The following is a 22,255-nucleotide window of genomic DNA, read 5'->3' as shown; positions in this document are numbered from 1 at the left end:
GAGGGTTTCAGCAGCAGCTGAGCTGATGCAGGGTGGAGACGGCGATGTTACAGAGTTGGAAGTAGACGGTCTTGGGATGGAGAGGATATGTACAGCAACTCCAATGACCCCATAGCACAGCTGAAGACCTCCAAGTGCTTATTTTGGAGGAAGAAAATGAGTCTGAATTAACTGGTCAAAGGAAAAGTGACAAAGAAACATCTCAGCTGATCTGAAATAAAGAAACAAGGGAATTCACTAGGGAGTCCTATATACATTCCCAAGCATTGCAGCTGCAGGGTGTTACTGCAGAGAGACGTAAAGGCCATGGCATAAATTGTAAAGACTGTCTTAAACATTAAACTCAAACACTGCTTTGGAGAGTATATGTGATCATTTTAAATGTCAAATCTGGATTTCATGCTGGACACGCTATAGTATTTACATAATTTATCCTTATCCTATATGTACTTGCACCTTAAACCAGAATTCTTGCTATACCTTTTCTAGTAGGGGTTTGGGACATCCTACATATATCAGATGATCATCATAATCATCATTAAGCAGATGAAAGCATAAAAAAATGGGGGCATGTTTCACAGCACTGGGAGCGCCAGCATACTGCACTTGCACAATATAAAAGTTGTAAAAATGATCGTCCAGGCTAGGAATTTGAACTCCTGATTGTCTGGTTGATACCTCCAGTTGATTGTCACTGATTCACTCCACTGGGTTATATTCTTTCATGGGAGCCATAGCTTGAACTACTTTTCAATGAAAGCCCCCATGAGCCAAGTTACCTTCACATGATCACTGCACAAAATGCCAAAACACTGATCCACCCACATGTAGTCATTATGAAAGTCTATGCAAAGCATTTCTTCAAAAAAAAAAACTTGTAACTAGAATCCTCACTGCAAGTATAACACATTGCTCAGGTAAACATAGAAACATAGAAAATAGGTGCAGGAGCAGGCCATTCAGCCCTTCTAGCCTGCACCGCCATTCAATGAGTTCATGGCTGAACATGAAACTTCAGTACCCCCTTCCTGCTTTCTCGCCATACCCCTTGATCCCCCGAGTAGTAAGGACTTCATCTAACTCCCTTTTGAATATATTTAGTGAATTGGCCTCAACTACTTTCTGTGGTAGAGAATTCCACAGGTTCACCACTCTCTGGGTGAAGAAGTTTCTCCTTATCTCGGTCCTAAATGGCTTACCCCTTATCCTTAGAATGTGACCCCTGGTTCTGGACTTCCCCAACATTGGGAACATTCTTCCTGCATCCAACCTGTCCAAACCCGTCAGAATTTTAAACGTTTCTATGAGGTCCCCTCTCACTCTTCTGAACTCCAGTGAATACAAGCCCAGTTGATCCAGTCTTTCTTGATAGGTCAGTCCCACCATCCCGGGAATCAGTCTGGTGAATCTTCGCTGCACTCCCTCAATAGCAAGAATGTCCTTCCTCAAATTAGGAGACCAAAACTGTACACAATACTCCAGGTGTGGCCTCACCAAGGCCCTGTACAACTGTAGCAACACCTCCCTGCCCCTGTACTCAAATCCCCTCGCTATGAAGGCCAACATGCCATTTGCTTTCTTAACCGCCTGCTATACCTGCATGCCAACCTTCAATGACTGATGTACCATGACACCCAGGTCTCGTTGCACCTTCCCTTTTCCTAATCTGTCACCATTCAGATAATAGTCTGTCTCTCTGTTTTTACCACCAAAGTGGATAACCTCACATTTATCCACATTATACTTCATCTGCCACGCATTTGCCCACTCACCTAACCTATCCAAGTCACTCTGCAGCCTCATAGCATCCTCCTCGCAGCTCACACTGCCACCCAACTTAGTGTCATCCGCAAATTTGGAGATACTACATTTAATCCCCTCGTCTAAATCATTAATGTACAATGTAAACAGCTGGGGCCCCAGCACAGAACCCTGCGGTATCCCACTAGTCACTGCCTGCCATTCCGAAAAGTACCCATTTACTCCTACTCTTTGCTTCCTGTCTGCCAACCAGTTCTCAATCCACGTCAGCACACTACCCCCAATCCCATGTGCTTTAACTTTGCACATTAATCTCCTGTGTGGGACCTTGTCGAAAGCCTTCTGAAAGTCCAAATATACCACATCAACTGGTACTCCTTTGTCCACTTTATTGGAAACATCCTCAAAAAATTCCAGAAGATTTGTCAAGCATGATCTCCCTTTCACAAATCCATGCTGACTTGGACCTATCATGTCACCATTTTCCAAATGCGCTGCTATGACATCCTTAATAATTGATTCCATCATTTTACCCACTACTGAGGTCAGGCTGACCGGTCTATAATTCCCTGCTTTCTCTCTCCCTCCTTTTTTAAAAAGTGGGGTTACATTGGCTACCCTCCACTCGATAGGAACTGATCCAGAGTCAATGGAATGTTGGAAAATGACTGTCAATGCATCCGCTATTTCCAAGGCCACCTCCTTAGGTAGCAGGCCATATAAATAACAAGTATTATTGGAATTGAAATTACTGGGTCCAAAGCCAAGAGTTTATTTTTTGTAATCTATTGATCCTGATTGTATATCCTCTCTGCATATAAACTGCCACAGTCAGTGTGCTAGGTCAGTATGTGAGCTCGACCAGAGACAAAGCTTTTAAACTGTTTGGCAATCTATCAGTACAGTTTCAAGTATACTTTATTCTCTCATTCTTTTTGAATATGTCCAGCAGTACATGATGGAATATAATTTGGGGTATCTGGTAGATGAATCATTGTCTCATCATGGAGTCCCCCTCCTTAAAACTCTTCTGATGCTCATGTGTCGTCCCCCCTTCCCCCCCCAAATTATAATTTTTTTGTCAAGTAGGTCACAGCTTATATTCCAAAGTACACAAAGTTATCAAAGTCAGCAAATCCTTTATAATCTCAGAAAATGCTGGAAATACTCAGCAGTGGAGAGAGAAACAGAGTTAACGTTTCAGGTCGATGACCCTTCGTCAGAACTGGAATCTCCCCACTCTTAAGTCATAGAGCAAAGTGAATTGAAGACAAGTATTGCATGGCAGTAAAGTGTGCATCATTAAGCATACTTTTGACTACAATAAACGCACTAAGCAGGAAAGGGGTACTGAGGTGAATGATCAGCCATGATCTTATTGAATGGTGGTGCAGGCTCGAAGGGTCGAATGGCCTACTCCTGCACCTATTTTCTATGTTTCTAACAAACAAAAACTTACTTTATTTTCTCCTTCTATTACCAGTACAGGCACAGCAGTGGAGGGCCACCGGTGTTTGGCTGGCAAAGGTTTGTCACAGTCCCATAACACAATAACCTGCAAACAACCAACCGTCATCGTGATTAATAGTCACAGAATTTACATTGCTACTAATTTTGTGCCAATTAAAATGCTCTGTTCCATAAATTACTATTCATTAAAAACACAATTACTTACTCCAAAATGATATTCTGTCAAACATTTTACTTTTAGAATACTTTAATATTTCTTAGCCTTTCACTTATAAACAGATCACAGTGCTATAGACTAACATCTCAAGTAAAATCATTCCAATTCAAAAGGAGCAACAAAAAAAACCAAGGAAAGTAATTTGATTCTAGCGAGTGCATGTGCGTGTTGGTGGGGGGAGGGAAGAGAAGAAAAATAAACTACTATGCACCAAGATACAAGAAATAAGATTATTTTTGCAGGTCTTCCAGTTTCAGTTTACAAGTGGAAATACTATGGCATGTGGAGCAACATAGCTTTATCATAGAAATGGCACTGCAATGTTAATGATTTATACGCCACAAACAGACAATGCATTTATCCAGTATGTAGTCAAACCACACAGACCAGGAAGGTCAAGGTTCGATTCCCAAATTGGTGTGAGCTAGCTGATCTCAGCTGCTGCAATGGTACAGGTACTAATTTGGAAGGGGAAAGGAAAAAACAAAGCAAATCCTCCCGTATTCCAACTTCTGATCGCTAACTACTCACACCGGCTGGATGTGGGTGTTTATGTACATTGGGGAAAGATAAATTTGGGTTCAACTGTGATGACACCACAGCCAAATAGGTTGTTGACATTTACTGTCAAAACTAAAACATACGTAATAGCCAATTAGGTGAGGTACCAGTAGGCACTTGGCACCTGTAAAACTGGACTGCAGCAAAGAGTTGATGCCTTCAGAAGGACAGGGAAGAAAATTGGCAAGAATTTTTATAAAACACAAATCTTCACCTAGACTCTATAAAACAACAGATTTTGCTAAATGTAACAGAACAATGGTCAGTCTACCTGGGCACAATATTGGGACTTAGCTACTGCTACTAGGAGTTTTAATATTGGCTGTGACTGCGAAACCAGCGGAGTCACTGCGTGGATAACGGCAGTAAACTTGGATGAAGGCTTTATACCTGAAACCAAAAACACAGGAGTACCTTAGAAAGCAGTGCCTGAATTCACAAAACAACGCAAGTATAGAACACGTACATAAATCCAAAACATGAACCTAACCGGAGAGTATTTTAATATATAGTACAGTTCATTAAACCTTGTAAACACATTAGCATCCCACATTAGGAAATCCAATACAATGACCCAGAATTTGCTGGAGTGGGACATTTTGTGGCATGCCCCATTAGTTAGACTTTTTTCCCTTTACCCTTCAGCTCGAAATCTTTTTGTACCACAAATTGCTGGAAGTGTGAGCTGATAATGCGAGGCCAATCTTGGACCTTGGTGAACAATGGGACCAATAAGATTATCTCTTAACCAATGAGATTTAAGGATTGGGAAAGAAACAGAGCAACGTCAGAAAAGGAAATCGGGTGAATTGGGATCAAATCAGGTACAGGAAGATTAGGAAATATAGAGGGAAAGAAACATTGGATTGCAAGAGAGAGAAAAGTAAGAGGGACAGAAAGGAAAAAAGAACAATTTACCTGCTGAAGTGAGATGCCACAGTTTAAATTGTTTCCTTTCTGGGCCAGAGAGGTTGAGTGACATAAACCTCATTATTAAAAGGGTTCTTACACTGTTAAGTACCAGCCGCATTGCGGTGAATTTAATTTGTAATTGATGCACAACTGCTGCAATTTCTTGAAACTGACTGGGAGGTTGAAGGTGTGCTTCAGTTTTTACGAGGCTAACGGTGGAGCTGTGCAAATTGTCCAGCAATCGCAAACCACAGGGTGTCTTTAAAAAGGAATTCAACTCTCCAGTGGTCATTCCATAAGTTTGATTCAATAATTATTTTATCGTGAAGAAGTTGGCTTCTACCATATTTAGTCATGCGCTGATATCCTAAAACATCAAAAATGAGTAAAAGCTAAAGATTGCAACTCTAAGTATTGCTGCATTCATAAAATTCTTCGACAACTACATCAGTACAGAGTGTGTCAGTGAACTGTGAAATTTCAATCTCGGCATGTTTGCTTACATGGAAGTAATCTAACATTCAGATTCCAGTTATTTTTGACAGTAATATATGGTTAATGTATTGTATTATAAATGTTATATCATAACTATACAGTAATTATATTTTATACAAGAAAAGGATTCAACATGTAATGGATTACCAATGTAATCAGTTTTTTCATACAAGCCTGAATTACTTTGCATTCTACTTACCTAGATAAGAATAATAAAATGGAAAATCTCCTAGATGTGTTGAATACTGTGGCTGACTAAACAATCCTCCTGGAGGTTTATTCCAAATTAAGCCATTGCGAGATATATGGTTAAGAATTCTGTCTTGAATTATCTTAAAAAAAATACATAGTTAGTAATACTAGTGACTTCCTAACAGAGACCATGATCTGGGGATGTATAATTCACAAACAATGCAGAGTTAACAGTCATTTATTTTTCATATCCACCCAGTAACTGCTGTCTGTTTAGTTTTTGGAACAACTCTACAAAGTGTACAGGTGGAATGGTGACACAAATATATTTAATTTCTATGCAGGCATAATAAATGTTGCAACATCTCATTTAAACATTGCTTGAAGATGCAACTTAACTTATCGTGAAAGATAAAAATAAACTACCACAATAAAATCTACAGTAAACTAGTAAGTGACGATTTACAAATGTAATATAAGCTTTCAGTTTTTTTTTAATGATGGAACAACTTAACCCAGTATTTAAAGTCAAGCTATTATACAATCTGTTTCAACAACCTAATGGGCAAATCACAAAGTCACACAGAACCAGAAATTTCCAGCATCGATTCTCAGTCTATGCTGAATTTGCTTAGATAGGCGTTTCTGCGGCCGCAACCGAGACACCAGGAGGGTATGTTGCCTCCCTGATGCAAGGGTCAAGGATGTCTCGGAGTGGGTGCAGGACATTCTGAAAAGGGAGGGTGAACAGCCAGTTGTCGTGGTGCATATAGGTATAACGATATCGGTAAAAAACAGGATGAGGACCTACGAGACTAATTCAGGGAGCTAGGAGCTAAATTAAAAAGTAGGACCTCAAAGGTAGTAATCTTAGGATTTCTACCAGTGCCACGTGCTAGTCAGAGTAGGAATTGCAGGATAGCTGAGATGAATATGTGGTTTGAGGAGTGGTGCAAGAGGGAGGGATTTAAATTCCTGGAACATTGGAACCGGTTCTGGGGGAGGTGGGACCAGTACAAACCAGACGGTCTGCACCTGGGCAGGACCGGAACCAATGTCCTAGGGGGAGTATTTGCTAGTGCTGTTGGGGAGGAATTAAACTAATATGGCAGGGGGATGGGAACCTATGCAGGGAGACAGAGGGAAATAAAATGGAGGCAGAAGCAAAAGATAGAAAGGAGAATAGTAAAAGTGGAGGGCAGAGAAACCCAAGGCAAAAAACAAAAAGGACCACATTACAGAAAAATTCTAAAGGGGCAAAGTGTGTTAAAAAGACAAGCTTGAAGGCTCTGTGCCTCAATGCGAGTATTATTCGGAATAAGGCAGACGAATTAACTGCGCAGACAGCAGTTAACGGATATGATGTAATTGGCATCACGGAAATATGGCTCCAGGGTGACCAAAGCTGGGAACTCAACATCCAGAGGTATTCAACATTTAGGAAGGATAGGCAGAGGGGAAAAGGAGGCGGGGTGGCGTTGCTGGTTAAAGAGGAAATTAATGCAATAGTAAGGAAGGACATTAGCCTGGATGATGTGGAATCGGTATGGGTGGAGCTGCGTAATTTCAAAGGGCAGAAAACATTAGTGGAAGTTGTGTACAGACCACCAAACAGTTGTAGTGAGGTTGGGGACAGAATAAAACAAGAAATAAGGGATGTGTGCAATAAAGGTACAGCAGTTATCCTGGGCGATTTTAATCTACAGATTGATTGGGCTAATCAAACTGGTAGCAATGCAGTGGAGGAGGATTTCCTGGAGTGTATTAGGGATGGTTTTCCAGACCAATATGTCGAGGAACCAATTAGGGAGCTGGCCATCCTAGACTGGGTGATGTGTAATGAGAAGGGACTAATTAGCAATCTTGTTGTGCGAGGCCCCTTGGGGAAGAGTGACCATAATATGGTAGAATTCTTTATTAAAATGGAGAGTGACACAGTTAATTCGGAAACTAGGGTCCTGAACTTAAGGAAAGGTAACTTCGGTGGTATGAGGCGTGAACTGGCTAGAATAGACTGGTAAAGGATACTTAAAGGGTTGATGGTGGATAAGCAACGGCAAACATTTAAAGATCACATGGATGAACTTCAGCAATTGTATATCCCTGTCTGGAGTAAAAATAAAACGGGGAAGGTGGCTCAACCATGGCTAACAAGGGAAATTAAGGATAGTGTTAAAGCCAAGGAAGAGACATATAAATTGGTTAGAAAAAGCAACAACCCTGAGGACTGGGAGAAATTTAGAATTCAACAGAGGAGGATTAAGGGTTTAATTAAGAGGGGGGAAATAGAGTACGAGAAAAAGCTTGCAGGGAACATAAAAACTGACTGCAAATGCTTCTGTAAATATGTGAAGAGAAAAAGATTAGTGAAGACAAACGTAGGTCCCTTGCAGTCGGATTCAGGTGAATTTATAATGGGAAACAAAGAAATGGCAGACCAATTGAACAAATACTTTGGTTCTGTCTTCACGAAGGAAGACACAAATAACCTTACAAATGTACTAAGGGACAGTGGGTCTAGTGAGAAGGAGGAACTGAAGGATATCCTTATTAGGCGGGAAATTGTGTTAGGGAAATTGATGGGATTGAAGGCCGATAAATCCCCGGGGCCTGATAGTCTGCATTCCAAAGTACTTAAGGAAGTGGCTCTAGAAATAGTGGATGCATCGGTGATTATTTTCCAACAGTCTATCGACTCTGCATCAGTTCCTATGGACTGGAGGGTAGCTAATGTAACACCACTTTTTAAAAAAGGAGAGAGAAAACAGGTAATTATAGACTGGTTAGCCTGACATCAGTAGTAGGGAAAATGTTGGAATCAATCATTAAGGATGAAATAGCAGCGCATTTAGAAAGCAGTGACAGGATCGGACCAAGTCAGCATGGATTTATGAAAGGGAAATCACACTTGAAGAATCTTCTGGAATTTTTTGAAGATGTAACTAGCAGAGTGGACAAGGGAGAACCAGTGGATGTGGTGAATTTGGACTTTCAAAAGGCTTTTGACAAGGTCCCGCACAAGAGATTGGTGTGCAAAATCAAAGCGCATGGTATTGGGGGTAATGTACTGACGTGGATAGAGAACTGGGTGGCAGACAGGAAGCAGAGAGTCGGGATATACGGGTACTTTTCAGAATGGCAGGCAGTGACTAGTGGAGTGCCGCAGGGCTCAATGCTGGGACCCCAGCTCTTTACAATATACATTAACGATTTAGATGAAGGAATTGAGTGCAATATCTCCAAGTTTGTGGATGACACTAACTGGATGGCAGTGTGAGTTGTGAGGAGGACGCTAAGAGGCTGCAGGGTGACTTGGACAGGTTAGATGAGTGGGCAAATGCATGGCAGATGCAGTATAATGTGGATAAATGTGAGGTTATCCATTTTGGGGGCAAAAACACGAAGGCAGAATATTATCTGAATGGCGGCAGATTAGGAAAAGGGGAGGTGCAACGAGACCTGGGTGTCATGGTTCATCAGTCATTGAAAGTTGGCATGCAGGTACAGCAGGCGGTGAAGAAGGCAAATGGTATATTGGCCTTCATAGTTAAGCGATTTGAATATAGGAGCAGGGAGGTCTTACTGCAGTTGTACAGGGCCTTAGTGAGACCTCACCTGGAATATTGTGTTCAGTTTTGGTCTCCTAATCTGAGGAAGGACGTTCTTGCTATTGAGGGAGTGCAGCGAAGATTCACCAGACTGATTCCAGGGATGGCTGAACTGTCATATGAGGAGAGACTGGATCAACTGGGCCTTTATTCACTGGAGTTTAGAAGGATGAGAGGGGATCTCATAGAAACGAATAAGATTCTGACGGGACTGGACAGGTTAGGTTCGATGCGGGAAGAATGTTCCCGATGTTGGGGAAGTTCAGAACCAGGGGACATAGTCTTAGGATAAGGGGTAGGCCATTTAGGACTGAGATGAGGAGAAACTTCTTCACTGAGAGTTGTTAACCTGTGGAATTCCCTACCGCAGAGAGTTGCTGATGCCAGTTCATTGAATATATTCAAAAGGGAGTTAGATATGGCCCTTATGGCTAAGGGGATCAAGGGGTATGGAAAGAAAGCAGGAAAGGGGTACTGAGGGAATGATCAGCCATGATCTTATTGAATGGCAGTGCAGGCTCGAAGGGCCTACTCCTGCTTCTATTTTCTATGTTTCTATCTCAGCTAGAGAAACAGTTGGGGTATAACAATTCGGCTCGAGGCTAAAGGGGGAGGGCAAGGGAAGAGATCAACCATGCTTCTCACTGCTGATTGCTATCCAGTTACACTGCCTGGAAAGCATCGATAACGGGTCACAATAGGGTTGTTTTCAACTATGATGCCCAGTCACATCTTTGGTGTTTTACATTAGATATTTCAACAGTGGACACCCTGTTTGATATCCTCTTCACCCTTGAACTTTAAACAGAAGGTTACTTGCTGTAGTTTCAATATGGCCTAGCCTCCCTGCTGGATGGCACAAAACAAAGGGCTCAATTTTGCCCAAGCCCGTTTTCTAGTGTATTGCCAGAGTTACACCCGTTTTTCCAAGCCAGAAATGCGCCAGAAATATTTTGCCAAAGTTTTCCCGATGTATAATTCAAATTTGGCACTGCGCAGCGTATCCAGTCTCCTCAGGGGGTGGAGCCTGTTGTCTGCGCCAAAAAAATGATGCCGCACCTTCTACGCATTTGTGACAAAAAAAGTGAAGTTTTTGACGTTGTTGCAATGGACGCGCATGCGCAGTATAGCTCCAGATTGGCAAAAATCGGATCTGCAGCAGTACAAGATGCAACGCGGTGCAAGGACCAAGAATTTCTTACAGGATGAAGTGGAAGGACTAGTTACAGTGATTGGGAACAGATGGCAGGAGCTGGACACCAGCAGAGGTCACAAACGTTCCACCCAAAGAAATGAAGAAACACTGGAACCAAGTTGCATAAGATTACTGTGCAATGGTGACCACCAGGAGATCTGGTGGCCAGTGTAAAAAGAAGTGGCAAGACCTTGGTCAAGTAGTTAGTGTAAGTAATATTTTCATTTATTCAATGGGATTGCAATTGTAAATGTGACCATCTGTATGTCCCACCCAGCAGAAAGACACCTTCTCTAAAAAGCTGCATTTTCATCTTTGCAGAGGAAGGTGGCACATAATAAAAGGAAAAGAACTCGAACAAGAGGAGGCCCGGCAAATCTGCACCCATTGACACCCTTGGAAGAGAGGGTCGCTGCTTTGATGGGTCCTGAAGAAAAGCAACCACTACTGCACAAGCTGGGCCCACAGTCAAGGGAGAGGGTTAAGTCCTGCAAATTCCATAGTCTGGCTTTCCTAAATATTAAGTACTGCGCGAGCTAGCCATGCTTCGGTTCCTGGGGATGTCTCCGTCAGCTACGCTTCGGTTGATGCAATGTGCTATAATTCATCGTGGTCCTTCAAATCAGCCTGCTGCCTGCACTGAGAGAGCCTACTCATGCCACCCACCCTGCCCCCTGCTCTACTGCTAATCATTTGTCTGTGTTCTGTTATATTTTGCAGAACTTGTGGCCAACCCCGACAATGCAGATGATGATTCAGACGCGGACGAGCCTGAAGAGGAGAACATCTTCCAATCCCACCCTCCAGACCAAGTGCATGGGGGTGAGGGAGAGGGGATGGAGCCGGATGAAGCTCCCACTGTTGTACTGACTTTGGATGAGGTGTCGCCCATTGAGATGCCAGCCCCATCCATGACTAGTGTTTTGAGTGTTAGTGGGACATTCCATGGTTTCCTTCCGAGGCTGCGAGTCCCAGTGGTGGTGTGCGAGCCACACCCGTAGGGAGGAGGGGAAGGAGAGCTTGACCGCGTGCTCCTGAGGCGCAGGATCTAACAGATATGATTCAGATGATGGCAATGAGAGGGGAGAGCACTGATCTTACGCGATCACTCCTGGACACCATCAGTGGGGTGGGTGATGAGGTAGTGGGACTGTCAGGAGAAGTAACAGCAATCTCACGAGAAATGGGAATAATGTCAGTGACCATGAGGGAGGGAATATCACAGGTCGCTGATGCGCTGTCAATGAACCTCAGGGGGGAAATGTCGGAGAGGGTGCAAACACTATCACTGAACATGAGGGAGGGAATGTTGCAGGTCATTGAGACACTGTCAGGGTGCATGAGGGATGGCATGTTGGAGTTAGCTGCTGCAATAAGGGAACACGCCCAGACCCCGCGCCCATTGACAGAATTAACTGTCACTCCCACTCCAATCCCCACACCAGCCTCTGAAGACCCCCAAGCCGGGCCCTCCACATTGCCACCGCCCCCCCACTCCCTCTCAACAAGTGCGCAGTACCCGAGATCTTAGAACGAATAAGCTTGGTACCAAGCCCAGAAACACTGCGCCACCGCCTGCAGGCCGGGGGAGTCACCAAGAACAAGCGCGGCAGGCGGTCTTAGAATAAGGTGGAGGAGAGATGGGTGCAGCCTTTCTTTGCTGCTGCTGTTGTTATTATTATTGTTACTGTTGTAACTGTTGTTTTCAAATTAAAAGATTTTTTGTAAGTTATGTAAATTTATGTTTAAAAGTTCGTAAGTGATCTTAAAGTTTGTAAGTTATCGTAACTGAAAACTTTAATAAAATTATTCTTGTATCAAACTTAAGTAAAGTACAAACTGTTAAACATTTGAATAAAATATATTTTACATTAAATCTGAATCATTTTCATTATTTGTTCCATTATTAACACAGCAGGCAGGCCAGCTTCTTTGTCCTCTCTCCCCATGGTCTGTACGGATGGACTTCTCTCCACCCACCCCGCAACTGATTGCAGTCTTATGACTTCTCCCCTTCTCTTCCCCTACCCCCCAAACTCATTGCACTCTTGTGTCTAATACAGCAGCCTTCCGATCGGCACCTCCCCACCCGCCCTAGCCGAGCCCGTGGCTGATTCTGATGGCTGACACTACGACCCTCCAGCCCTGCTCGAAGGCGTTCGGTGATGGCGTGCAAGTAAAAAGAAAAATGAAAAATTCAGAAATCCAAGAAACTTCCATATACTCTGTTGAAAGGTTAAAAAAGTTGAACTTTATTATAGATATTTAAAGTGTTCTTGACTGCCTCCAAAAACATCGATGAAAAACAATGGCTTCTTTCAGCGCCGATTTTTCAATGTGCACTACTTTCTGTTAACTCACCAGAAGGTTTTTCGGGAGTGGACAGATACGCCGACCGATAACAACATTTTGGGGGGCAAACTGCGAAAAATGCTGAAAACTGGCGCATATGTCAAAAAAACCTAACCTAGAAAAATCGTAACTAAAGCAGTTATGCCGGCGCAGATTCCAGGGGTTACTCTGAATTAAATAATTACGCCAGAAAAAACGGTGCCGCCAAAAAAATGACGAAAATGACCCGGGAAAATTGAGCCCAAACACTTATCATTTAAGCTGCTAGCTGCAAAACTCAAATACGGACTACAGAGTGCCCACTTTCTCAGGCAAGCTTAGCTATAGAAATATAATCTAAATGCCTTTGAAGTTATATAAATGACTACATTTCTCATAATTACATGCGATTTTGGATGGATAGCCAACCTCTAAGTGGCAAAGGTGTTTGCGATTAAACATAATGGCTCTGGTCAAGTAAACCAGTTTACGCATTAGGCAGCCCATTGTGGTTGCCTTCACCTTGTGAAAACCCCCAAAGTTGGCCTGTTTGGGCCCTAAAATAATCGTCTATCTGTTGAGAAATACAGTGCGTGACTGTGGGATTTTAACTCCTTACATGCTGATGCTAGCCTTAAAGAATCCACATCCAAAATTTCATAAAGACAAAAGTACATTTTTTATCACATGGCCCCACTGACGACTAGCCTGAAGATACTCACTGCCTTATGTATTAAAAATACCACTTGGGCACAGTTCTGAAGGGCTGCTGACATTTGTATAGTGGACCCTACCAATTTAGCACCATCAGTAGAGAAAGTTGGAAAAAAAACAGCATGAGGAGAAATACCTTATTCATATTAAAAACACTTCATAAATTTAGACTCAGCTTGTCACACAGACTTTCCAAACTAGTTTTAAGACTTGTTTCATAACATCAAAATTTAGTATAATTATGTTTAAAATGAATGGAAATGTGAAATCACTTTCACATGATGATTTTATGTTGAAATGTTCATTATAGACTCTTAAGAGCAACCCAATGAATATACCAAGGTGGTTTTACACAAGATTCATGAAAAACTAGAAGTTAAAATATTTAATGCTCCCTTCCATTCAAGTAGTTTGTCAAATATGTGATGAGGTAAGACACATTGCATATAACTTATTCAGCTGAAAATCTTCTGGGATACAACCCACACATTTTTGGCATCACAGCATTTCCAGATTTTACATGGAGCACCCCTCCCCCCACAAAATAATCAAAAGTCAATTATTTTGCATGTTGTATATGTAAAATTGAGAGAATTGTGATGAATTGGATAAGCTTTCCACATATACTGTTGAACTTGCTGCTGGAAAGGTTAATCAAAATTTTCATAAAAGACACAACTTGGTCACGATGAGCAGAAATTAATCTGATAATCAGTTCCATACATCTACCCAATTGTGAAAGCTTAAGGCTTAAATAATTTCCAAATGGGTTTTAACACTCATCAAAACCCCACAACCTCTTAGAATTGGTTCACAATTATTTTACTAATTGCTCTAGGGACATACAACAGTTTTCATTGTTGGATAAAAGGCCAAATCGGCATATATTAAACCCAAGTCATACTCACTTCTAATGTAGTCAATACTATCCTTTCAACTGAAGAAAAATAAGCCTCCCATAAGAACTGTGTCTGCTGCCTAAGTGCTAGGATTTTGTCCTGATTAATAGACCTTATTGTTGAAGGTATCTGTAAGACAAGACAATGAACAATAAGCAATGGCAGAAAATGCGCACCTTTTAATTAAATTTACTAATTAATGAATAAATCTACATGACATTCTGTGAGAGAATCTGCCAACTTAATGCTTCAGTGCAGTAATGAATTTGCAAGGCACTCATGTCATTGTACACTTGAATCAGACCTGTAACCAGTGCAACACAAACCGCTCAAGTCAGCAAGTATTGTTTAAGCAAAGCTTCTTTTCAGTCAGGTATTATTTTAAGATGTAGATAATTTCAACTTCTGCCTAAGTAAAAATTAAGTCAAACCATTATTGTTTTTAAAAGGTATATGCAGTTAATTTCTACTGATTAATCATTTTGTTTTGCTGCTACATTTTACATTCTAAAATACACAATTTGATGTTACACTAAAGAACACCAAATTTCAGTTGTTACATGCAACCTTCTGTAAATACTAAATTATAAGCAGTCCATTTAATAGCTTACCACCGCTTTAGTTGAATGATTCATGCTTTACCTATTTCTTGACATTTCATACAATTTAAAAAAACTTCTTTTCTAAGCCACTTAATAAAATGGTTTCCCTGGGATGTTTCCCATTGAACTACAGAAGTTGAACTCAGTTCTGCCCCTCCGGCAGTGCAGCACTCCCTCAGTTCTGCTCCTCCGGCAGTGCAGTACTCCGCTGCACGGGCCAGCAGCGAGGTCGTGAGGTCCACACTGAGCTCTATGAATTCCAAGGACCGTAGGAGTATGTGCGCGTACTCGGTCCTTGCAGTGGAGCTTGGGCTCCAGTCATCTTGCCACTGGACCAAGACCTTGCTCTGTCAAGCCCATGTGGTGACTGGTGTGCAACGGCCACCCCACGTTAAAAGAATTCACGCACAGGAATCTTCCACCCTTCAAGATGTAATCCGGGACCTGGAATGTCAGGTCTTTCATGGAACCATCTTTGAACTCATGTTTTCTTGGGTGTGGAAGCAGGTCATCCTTGACATGAGGGACTGCCTATATAATATATACAGAAGTGGAAGAAAGATGAGGCTTACAAGCAGCAAACCTGGCATATTCTATGAATGGCTAGTTGTACGTATGTCAAAGAAAAAGAAAATCAGGGAGTTGTGTGCACGAAGGCAAGCTGAGAATTGTTGCTTGCAACCTTAGTGATGGCCGAGGTAACTCCCATAAACTCAAGTCCTAGGCTTCTCAGAGAAGCACATGCCTTTGCTGAAAACATTTTAAGATGTATTTTAAACAAGACAATGGTATTGTACAAGTAAATTAAAAAACTTCCTTGTAATTTTTATATTTTTTCTATGTTATAACATTACAAACTTATTTCCAGTACTATGTTTCTTTCGTGAAAGTGCAAAATAGTGTTGATGGAATTTTCAAAAAATATTTGGAGCAATTTCATTAGCTCACCTTAGTGGCAGCTTTTGTTAGCTGTATATTGTTGAATAATTGTTTTCATATACCATTAGTATTTTTCCAGTTTAAGTCTACCTGACTGTTTTTATTGGTACGTTCCGGACATGTTTAGTTGTGATTAAATTTAAGCCAAATAAGGTGCAAATATGACACATTAAATTTGACATCACAGATGTTGCTGGTGGTAAGCTGAATTATACACTAATATGCAGAACTGTGCAGATATGATAGCACTATTTGCTGGTATACATCTATTGTCATGTTCTGTTTGGGAGCAGCAAAATGCAATTGACATACATTGAGATTAAAAAAGGCTACTTTATTAAAAGAGTAACCTGATGTGCCATTTAGCAGTAGGCTGTGGGATGTGATTCCCCCCACAACTGGATTCTGACCTGAACTACTTCATCAGGAGCAGAAATAGGTGAAGGAAAGAAGGTACGTCAATCTGGGTGATGCACACAACCTTGTGGCTGATTATACAGTAGTATCGGCAGAGGCTGGATTTTCCATCTACTTTTTCATCTCGGCAATATTGTGGTACAGTATTTTTTTTTTAATTGAATTTGAAAAAACTGCAAATTGATATTTAAGAGGTCCAAGTCAATGACAAAATAAAATTGATCTAGATGCTTTGACAAGTACTGTAATATGAGGAATGTATAATTATCTGGTATGTGAAGTTGTCTGTTTAATGTTTAACTGCTGTTTTTATTAAAAAGCATTTGATGAATCACAGGAAACCTGTAATTGGCCTCCTGCAGCAACAGGTTCCTGTGAAGTGCGAACTCTGGATCCAAACTAAAATAAAATGTAATTCTAGCTGGGGAAATCCTCACAACTGTAACAATGCAATATGAAAACATCTGTGATAACCTGCACTGAACATAATTACTGGGAAAGAATTGGATCATGACCTATTCTACCAAGACAGACACAACAGAATTCTCCAAATAATTACCATACATTATTAATTCCAGAGACAGTTACAATACTCATGTCTTTTAGTGAGTGTAAATTAGTTCAGGTATGTGAAGTCGACTTCTACATTTCTTGCCATAAAACCCAGTATTCCATCAGCTTATTTTGTGCCCCTTTCTACTTGGAGCTGCTACTTTTATTGTCCTGTGAACCTGACCCACAAATCCCTCTGCTCTTCCACAACATCCAACGACCTCCCCCGCCCCCCACCCCACCCTCCAAATGTAATTGTTACTTTTAAACCAAAATTACTGACATTGAATTCCATCTGACACATTTTTACCCATTCCACCATCTCATGAATATCCGGTAGTGTTTTCTTTGGTCATTTATTTCATATGCCTCCTATTTTAGTGCTGTCTTGCAAATCTGGTCTCATATCCAAATCAGTGATCAACATAGTGAACAGAACCCTTTGGAATACCCACTTCCTACCACTGAGAAATTGTCCTCACCTCCTACTCCCCGTTTCCTCCCTTCTAACGAGTTTTTAATCCAATTTTCTACCTTTACCATAATTCCATACCTATTAATCTTCACCAATAGTCTCCTGTGTGGTGCCTTATAAAGAGCTTTGTGAAAGTTCATGTACACCATATCTATCACCTCCTCAAAGAACTCCATTAATCAGGTCTGTCAAGCACGATCTTCTTTGCTGAAATTCGTACTAGGTGCTTCTAATTATTTACTAAATATTTATATAAAGAGAAATTTCATCTTTAAATAAATTCTAAAACTTTCCCTCCCACAGATGTTAAACTAACTGGCCTGCAATTACCCAGGTTAGCTCTGTCCTCCCTTTTTGAAAATGGGTATTCCAGTGACCACCCCCAGTCCTCCCGTACACCAGCACGCTCAGTAGAACCTTGATCCTTATCTACATGCCAATACTCCAGCAGTTTCCTCAACTTCATACTATTCGAATACAGAAAAACCTGGAAGTTTACTTTCGAATAACATTTCTCTGTGACGCATGCAACAAATCCCGAAGTTGCGGTCATTTTCAAAGTTGAAACGACAGCGAACGCTGCTAGTTTGTTGTCAGCCTGACCACAAATTTCAGGCCAATGAGTGATTACGGCACTAAACGTTTATGGCTACAATACAGCTCTCCTACCTGTAGTAGCAACCTTTCATCTCCAACGACAATAGCTTGGTTCCAATCAATGACTTCTGAAAATGGCAGCTCCCATCCGTTACTTAACATCACTGGAATACATGCAGCCTGTAACAAGTTACAGAAAACTATTAATAGTTATAACGAAAAACATACACGTGTGTGTGAAAGATAAAAATGCCTAAATAAGTACGTAAAATTAACGAATATTCTTTGGTATCTGTGGTAAGATTTCAGATTTGAGAACTTTTTGCCTATGATATATTGCCCTACTCATTGCTTAAGAAACATTGTCTTCCTCTGCTGGAGGATGAACTATGGAAGAAACAGTTAGGAAGAAAATGTTAGATAATTAACAGTAAAGACTACAGATTTTTAATTTCATTTTCGGATGTGGTGGTCGTCTTAAACCGCTGCAGGTTTGGCACATTAAGTGGTTTGCTAGGCCACTTCACATGGCAGTTAAGAATCAACCAAATTGGGATGGGACTCGTGTTCTATGGATTATTAGCCCAGACTTCTGGATGACTAACCCAGTTATGTAATACCATACCCATAGAAACACAAAGTAATACACAGAAGTGACACCTTGGAAACAGGTCATTAGGCCCAACCACTATCACTATTAATAATTCCCACACGAGCAATTCGTTCTCAAATCACAGTTACTTACCCTGTTCCCATATCCCTTTATCCCATTTCTTTATTCACCTATCCAATCTAATTTTGAACGTTTTCATAGTATCTGCCTCAAACACTAACCAAAATAAGTGAATTCCACAGCCTCACAACTCTATGTTTCTCCTGCCTCTGTTCCAAATCCTTTGACATTTACTCTTGGATCTATGGCCCTTCATTTTAGAACCTTCAACTACTGAAAACAGTTATTTTATCTACTCTGTCCTATCCTTTTAGAATTTTAAATATTACCATATTGCACCACAATCTGCCTTGTTCTAATGAAAAAAGGCTCAATTTTTCAAATCTTCCTTTGTATTTGTATTTCCTCATATCAGGCAGCAGTCCAGTGAATCTGTGTTGCCCCTCTCTAAAGCCTCAATATTCTTCTTAGTGAGGTCTGAGGGTCTTAATAACATGGCGGAGAAGCACTACTGGCTCTGATTCATGACCTCATCTCTCTTATCTGGAAGGACGAGATCATGCCAGGAGATCTGAGACACTGTAATCGTGACCATCTTCAAGAAAGGTGACAAGTCCGACTGTGGTAACTACAGAGGAATCTCCCTGCTGTCGATCACCAAAAAAGTCATTGCAAAAATCCTCCTCAATCACCTCCCTGTGGCTGAAGAGCTCCTCCCAGAGTCGCAATGTGGATTCCGCTCACTAAGGGGCACAATGGACATGATCTTCACCGCATGGCAGATACAAGAGAAATGCAGAGAACAGCATCAACCCTTGTTCATGGCCTTCTTTGACCTCACAAATGCCTTCCACACTGTCAACCGTGGCGGATTATGGAGCAACCTCCGCAGATTCGGTTGCCCTCAAAACTTTGTCACCGTCCTCCGCCTGCTCCACAATGACAGTCAAGCCGTGATCCTGACCAACAGATCCATCAAAGACTCATTCCACGCTCGGTCCAGGGTCAAGCAAGGTTGTGTCATCGGACGAACACTTTTCTCAATCTTCCTTGCTGCAATGCTCCATCTCACCCTCAGCAAGCTCCCCGCGAGAGTGGAGTTAAATTACAGGACAAACAGGAATCTGTTCAACCTCTGCCATCTCCAGGCCAGATCCAAAGTCGTCCCATCCTCCTTCATTGAACTACAGTACGCAGACGACGCTTGCACACTCAGAGGCTAAACTCCAAGCCATCGTCAACACCTTCACCGAGGCATACGAGAATATGGGCCTTACACTAAACATCCGTAAGACAATGGTCCTCTACAAACCTGCCCCCGCTACACAGCACTGCCCCCCCCCCCCCCCGGTTATCAAGATCTGGAGAAGTACCACCAATGTTGCCTCCGCAGGATCCTGCAAATCCATTGGCAGGATAGGCGCACCGTCGTCAGTGTCCTCGCTCAGGCCAACATCGAAGCACTGACCACGCTCAATCAGCTCCACTGGACGGATCACATCATCTGCATGCTTGACACGAGACTCCCAAAACAAGCACTCTACTCTGAGCTCCGACACTGCAAGCGAGCCCCAGGTGGGCAAAGGAAACGCTTCAAGGACACCCTCAAAGCCTCCTTGAATAAGTGCAACTCCCCCATCGACACCTGGGAATCCCTGGCCCAAGACTGCCCAAAGTGGATGAATAGCATCCAGGAAGGCGCTGAACACTGAGTGTCTTTGCCAAGAGCTAGCTGAAGCCAAGCGTCGACAGCGGAAGGAGCACGCGGCAACCCAGATACCCCAATCTCCCATTCCTCCAACCACCGTTTGCCCCACCTGTGACAGAGACTGTAGGTCCCACATTGGACTCTTCAGTCACCTGAGGACTCCATGTTTCCATTAATTTGCACCTTAATTTACATCGCAAATTGTTGGTACTAACATATTGTGTTTTTCATTAAGGATGTGTGTGTTTAATTAAGGATTCATTCATCAATGATGCAGCATTGTTAATAACTGTCCTTTCCAAAACATTAAATTCAAACAGGACAATCCAGAGAATAAGAAACAAGCACAAATAGTCCTGATTTGTTTGAGTTTAAGGGCTGGATTGCTTGGGGTCAGGGTTACAGTTTACATATCAATGTACTATAAGATCCTAATTAATTAGATTACTGTTTTGTGCGGGTGGGGGGAGAAGCAGAAAACAATCTTTCACCAACAGCTATGCACACTTGGACTGGTTGTAGTAAAAAGGCAGGTGTAACTGCATTCAAGTGTAATAGGATTAGTTATGGAATCCTAAATGTAAGTGAGCATCTCCACTGAACATAAATGCTACACATACACACACCAACGAAGAAAGATGCTAATAGTACTGTTGCTTTCAACCTCAAGTTTAGTTTTTTTTTTTAAAAAGCACAGCATCATTTATATCCATTGTACATAAAAGTTACCTGTAAAGCCTCCAGAAACCGGAAAGATCCTAGTCTACGGCCCCTTGGAACCAAACAGAAGGTGGAATTGTGCAACATCTCACGATAATCATATCTAGGAAAGAATAAATAGGAACAAATAATAAAATAAAGCTTAACCATATTTTCGCAACTCAATCAACAATAGTATTTAACCATTTCAAAATGCATTCTCGGGATGTGGCACTTACTGCCCATCACGTTGGTGTGGGACTGGAGTCACATATAGACCAGACCGGGTAAGTATGGCAGATTTTCTTCCCTACAGGATATTAGTGAACCAGTTAGGTTTTTATGACAATCCAACATCTTTTACTGGTATCAGATTTCTATTTCCAGTTTAAAAAAAACTGAAGTCAAATTCTCAAACTGCCATGGTGGGATTTGAACTCATGTTTTCTGGATTATTAGTCCTGGGCTCTGAGTTACTCATCCAGTAAATCAACCACGAGATTGCTGATCTTAACACTGGGCACTTGAAATGGGTAATGCGGCTTTCCCCAAATGGCTCAGGAAATTTACCCAGTGAACAAGGAGGTGCCATTTCAATCCCCAGTCTGTGCTGACCTGGCTGACTTCAGCCACGGCACTGGTAGAGGTGTGATAACGGGCCTCAGCACCCCTGGGTTAGGAAGGAGGGGAAAAAATGATTCCAGGAGCCTACTTCTAACTGTGATTTGATTTCTGACATCAGTGTAAGCAGGGTATATAGTTCAGACTGGAGGATCGATTCAGGTTTGCTAGTCTTAGAGAACACTTTATAAATGCATGCCATTTTGATCCTATGCAACTGCTAGATCTTCAAAGAAATGCAGGTTGAAATGCTGCCAATTTCTCTGAGGTTCACACTGCTCTGTGGGGGAAGTTGCCTTTCTGTCCCACTCCCCGCCATTTCCAACTGAGCTTGGAGCTTCTTTCTTCCCAGCACCAACCTAATCCTCGCCCACAGGCAAAGAAACACAAACAATTTTGTTTTAAAATGTAAAGCTATTTATGTTTACACAGGATGGGCACAAGGGAGTAAGCCAATTTTCTATTTAGAATACCCAATAATTAGTGTGAATGCACACTTCAGAAACATTTGCTGAACAACCATGTAGAGCTAATTTGCACCATAAAAGGTCAGTGTCAATGGATAAGGGTGTCCCTGCGTAGATTAAATATAATAATGAAACCATACTATATTAATT

At 41.7% G+C, this 22,255-nt stretch overlaps 1 protein-coding gene across 1 annotated transcript in view; it reads right to left on the bottom strand.

The window, feature by feature from the left end:
- Positions 1 to 22,255, bottom strand: part of LOC139273647 (exostosin-1-like) — a 246,591-nt gene that overhangs the window by 31,201 nt on the left and 193,135 nt on the right. Inside the window, exons 2-7 of the mRNA XM_070890668.1 lie at positions 21,048 to 21,141; positions 18,010 to 18,117; positions 14,365 to 14,484; positions 5,616 to 5,748; positions 4,281 to 4,399; positions 3,221 to 3,316 (exon numbers count right to left, since the gene is read on the bottom strand). Of these exons, the coding sequence (XP_070746769.1) occupies positions 3,221 to 3,316; positions 4,281 to 4,399; positions 5,616 to 5,748; positions 14,365 to 14,484; positions 18,010 to 18,117; positions 21,048 to 21,141 (670 nt within the window). The remainder of the gene's footprint in view (positions 1 to 3,220; positions 3,317 to 4,280; positions 4,400 to 5,615; positions 5,749 to 14,364; positions 14,485 to 18,009; positions 18,118 to 21,047; positions 21,142 to 22,255) is intronic.

Source organism: Pristiophorus japonicus, chromosome 1, assembly GCF_044704955.1.
Source record: "Pristiophorus japonicus isolate sPriJap1 chromosome 1, sPriJap1.hap1, whole genome shotgun sequence".
In the NCBI taxonomy this organism is placed as follows: Eukaryota; Metazoa; Chordata; class Chondrichthyes; family Pristiophoridae; genus Pristiophorus; species Pristiophorus japonicus.
Note: the sequence above shows the minus strand (reverse complement) of the source record. Positions and strands in the feature narration are given on the sequence as shown.